This window comes from Silene latifolia, chromosome Y (genome assembly GCF_048544455.1).
Source record: "Silene latifolia isolate original U9 population chromosome Y, ASM4854445v1, whole genome shotgun sequence".
Taxonomy (NCBI): Eukaryota; Viridiplantae; Streptophyta; class Magnoliopsida; order Caryophyllales; family Caryophyllaceae; genus Silene; species Silene latifolia.
In genome coordinates, this window is record NC_133538.1 from 346417361 (window position 1) to 346421803 (window position 4443).

General features: G+C 37.8%; 1 protein-coding gene across 1 annotated transcript; it reads right to left on the bottom strand.

Annotated features, from left to right (window-relative positions):
* Positions 1-3416: 3416 nt before the first annotated feature.
* Positions 3417-4082, bottom strand: LOC141631558 (uncharacterized). Its single transcript, XM_074444215.1, has one exon. The coding sequence runs from the start codon at positions 4080-4082 to the stop codon at positions 3417-3419; it is 666 nt and encodes a 221-aa protein (XP_074300316.1).
* Positions 4083-4443: the final 361 nt, after the last annotated feature.

Sequence of the window (4443 nt, forward strand, 5' to 3'; positions counted from 1 at the left end):
ATATGTGTGTGTGTGTGTGTGTGTGTGTGTGTGTGTGTGTTCACAATAATTGCATCCATGTTGAAGTTAAACTCGTTAGTAGGAAATAAACGCGCAGGTAATAAGAAAAAAAGAATTATTAATAAGAAAATTGTTATTATTCATTTATCCATCAATTGATGTTGTGTTAAAGATAATACTTGTCTTATGTGTATTACGTGTTCTTGAGAGGTTACCATAAATGGTTTATTTATTCCTGTTGTTGATATCTCGAACTTCGAGGACGGAGTTTATTTTTAGGGGGAAGGAATGTAATACTAGAAATGTTGTGAGTTATTATTGTGATATCTTGTGATAAGATTGGCGTGATTGATAATCGTAAATGGATAATTGTGTTATAATAAGTTGGATGGTGCTTAGTTATGTGAATGTTTATGAGTATTGTGGTAGTAGTTATGGGCGAACTTCGGGACAAAGTTCATTTTGAGGGGGGAAGACTGTAATACCCCGTATTTTGATAATGAGTTATGGGAATAATTTATGTAATTTAATAATTAATTAATGGCAATTCTAATAATAATTAAAAGTAAGACGTTAAATAAATAATAAATTAAGTATCCAAGTAGGTAATTGGGCTTAGCTAGTAGTTGAGATTTGGGCCGTGTGTCAGAGTTATATGGACCGAAATTTATTAATCTAGTACGAGTGTAAACGGGAATTGCTTCGGGATCTAATAATAATAATAATATGGAAATAATAATAAGTAAAGGTAATAATAATTATATCAATAATTATCCTAATAATAATAGTGTTATGGCAAAAAATAAATTAGTAAAGATAGTATGTGGAAATCCTACTTATGGTAAGACTAATATAATATATAATAATAATAATAATAATAATAATAATAATAATAATATAATGGCAATTCCTATAATAATTAGAATAAGGTAATTGTAATAGTTTCCTAACTGGCCTCATATGCTCCTTAAGTTTAGACTATAAATACCATATAATTCTGAAAAATAATTCATAAAATAGAAGAAGAGCTTTGGAGATGGAAAAGGCAATTAAATGATAAAAGGTAAAACCGTCTTAAACTTAATTGATTTCGTTTTAAAGCTTGCAACCGTGATAACACTTGACCACCGTGTAACACCTATAAACCACCATAGGACTCATGACTTTGACCTAGAGCAACCCTAGACCACCGTGACTCTGACCTTACCTTTTATTGACCGACGTTGACCGTTCTGGGGTGGTTTTTGAGTGATTAAATGTGGCTGGTTAGGGGTGTTGCGGGTTTGGTCGTGGGGGATTGAAGTGGGTAATTGAACCCTCTAATGGGCGAGTCTTGTACTGGGCATGGTGGGGTTGTGATGGGGGGTGGTAGTCGACCACAATGGTGGCGTTGGTGTGGTGGGAGGTGGCGGTTGGTGACCTTGTTGGCGGAAGAACAGGGAAAGTAGAGGAATTATCGTGGCTGTTTTAAGACGGGCATTACGGTTGCGTTTGTGACTGTACCAGAGGTTAGGTAGCACCACTAGAACCGCCGTGGGTCAAACGTAAAAATGGTGGTGGCTGGAGGTGGTAAGAGCTGGTGTAGTTGTTGGTGTCGGGCTGTTTGGGACACGGGTTGAAGGGGGGTTGCTGTTGGTGTCGTGAGATTATGGTGTGGTTTTGCAGGCCTTGGGAGGTGGTCAGACTGGTGGTTAGGGGTGAGTTAGGTGCGAGGTGGTCAGGGATGGTGGTGGTTGTTTTGGTGGTGTTAGTGGAGGCCGTGGGAAGGTGTTTTACACTAGTCTTTGGGTGGTGTGTGTGACACGAGTTAAACCGTGTTTGGCTAGGGTGTTTGTAAAATTTGAATTTTAGTTTTGACGCGTGTTTTGGGTATGTTGTGGGATTTGTTTTGTGACGGGTTTTTACGTAATAATAATTTAACGCGGGAAATAATTAATATAATTAATCTACAATTGAATAATTAATATAAGGAATTGAATAATTAATAATTAATGTATAATATTTATGTTAGGTAACGGATTGTGAAGTATTTATAATCAGGTTCGTGTGCTTTATTATTGGATCGCTTGAGTTGCTTAATTGGATATTGCTTGCCAGGTAGGAAAACTACTCAACTGAATGCTTTATTGTATATCTGTTATTTGTATGACATTTTGTGCTGGAATATATGTTGGATGGAATTAAGCCTTTGGCTGGTTGGTTTAGTTATGATGGATGATTATTGTTATTGCATTGGTTATTCAGTTTAATACTGCAGATATCCCTTCATGGTGATGTAGATTATTACTGAGGTTGCATACATTGGCATAACATTACATTGGTTATTCTGATTATCTTGGCAGACGTCGTGGTAAGAGCCTTCGGGTGACGTATTTCAGATTTATTCTGGCTGACACCGTTTATATACCGTCGTGGTGGTGTAAGGCCCCGGGCTGGTTCTGCAGACTTGTCTCTGGGTGTCCTAGGTTTATCCTAGTTACTCAACTTCGGATTGAGGCTGTCCCTGGTCAGGGATTGGCGGGATGAATGGGTGTTTCGGGTGATTAGATTAATTATATTGGCATTGGCATTTCTTATCATGCATATTCATTGTGTTCATCTTATTTTTGTTGTGGTGGTTATTCTAATCAACCTAGTGGTTGACAATGTATTCGTGAACACCTATGATGAACCATAATGGGGAACAGATTTGATAGGTATTAAAGATTAGATGACTTGGGAGCTCGTGAGGACTTGGCTGGTTTACCTAGAAGTCTAGACCATATTGATTATTTAATCACTTATTTTATTTCCGCTGCGAGTTGTATCTTATTTTATATTAAGTTTAGTTGGTTAATTTGTAATAAACATGTAATCGCTAAAGTTTTAATTAAAGTACCTTGGTTTGTTGTACTTTGTTATTCACTACCTCGGGAAACCGAGATGGTATCACTCTCATTTACTTGGGATGTCTAGCTAAAGACTCCTGAATAAATGGGGGTGTTACATGAAGAGTACTAAAAAATAAAAAAACAAAGTAGTGAGATATAATAGAGTAGTCCTCAGTCCTGAAGACTTATTCATGTAGTAACAGGTCATGCATAATTTTTTAGTATTCAAATATTATATCAGGACATATATGGGCAGGGTAGGACACATAAGTTTTGCATACAGGATACACATAAAACTTGCATGTTGGACATATAAGGTAGGCAGTTTTGACAGGCAGAACATGCAGGATTTAAATATATCAAATTAGTATAAGTAGAATTGAATTTTTACCTTGTTAGGACAGAGTATAGCTGTATTATTCTGAAAATTTATATATGAAATAGTTTCAAATGAGTTACATTCCAGGACCTTCGAATAATTTCTCCCTCTAAGGTTTGTAGCCTGTATGCTCCTTACCTGACGATTGAGTCTATTAAATATGGGCCTTACCATACAGAGGCTAGCTTGCCTGCTGATTTTTCTTTTTTGTTTCGGAGTAATTTTCGTACGACTAAGTCCGCTTCCCTGAAAACTCTGTTTTTGACATTTTTGTTGTAACTTCTAGCTACTGATTGTTGATATGATGCTATCCTGATTTTGGCAGTATCTCTCAACTCTTCTATTAGGACTAGGTTGTCTTGCATCAGGCTGCTGTTTGCTTCTATGTTGTTCAGGCTGTATCTCGAGGTTGGCACATGCACTTCTGTAGGGATGACTGCTTCACAACCATACACCAAGGAATATGGTGTTTGTCCCGTTGAAATCTTTGGAGTTGCCCTGTCTGCCCATAGTACTAATGGAAGCTCTTCTGCCCATCTACCTCGTCTACTCTCCAGCTTCTTTTTTTGGCAGCTGATGACTACCTTGTTACTTGATTCAGCCAGCCCATTTGCTTTTGGGTAGCCAGGAGTTGAAGTTACCAGGTTGATGTTCCATTCTTCACAGAAAGCCTTGGTTCTTTTTCTGACGAATTGAGTGCCATTGTTACAGACTATCTCTGAAGGGACTACATACCTGCATATGATATTTGTCCTGATGAAGGATATTACTTCCTTCTCAGTAACCTGCCTGAAAGAATCTGCTTCAATCCACTTGGAGAAGTAATCAGTCATGGCTAACATGAATACTTTCTGGCCTGGAGATACTGGGAGTTTTCCTACTATGTCCTAGACCCACTTCATGAATGGCCAGGGTGCAGAAATTGAATGTAGTAGCTCTACTAGTTGATGGATAATTGGGGCATGTATTTGGCAGGCTTCACATTTTGCACAATAGTCAAGACAGTCAGCCCTCAGGGTTGGCCAGTAATAGCCAGTCCTGAGTATCTTTCTTGCTAGGCTTCTTCAACCTTTATGGTTGCCACAGTATCCGTCGTGAATTTCTTGAAGTACTTGTTTGGCTTCATGTGGTTCCAGACACCTTAAGTAAGGTCTAGCCTGAGATCTTTTAAACAAAGTGTTATTGATGATAGAA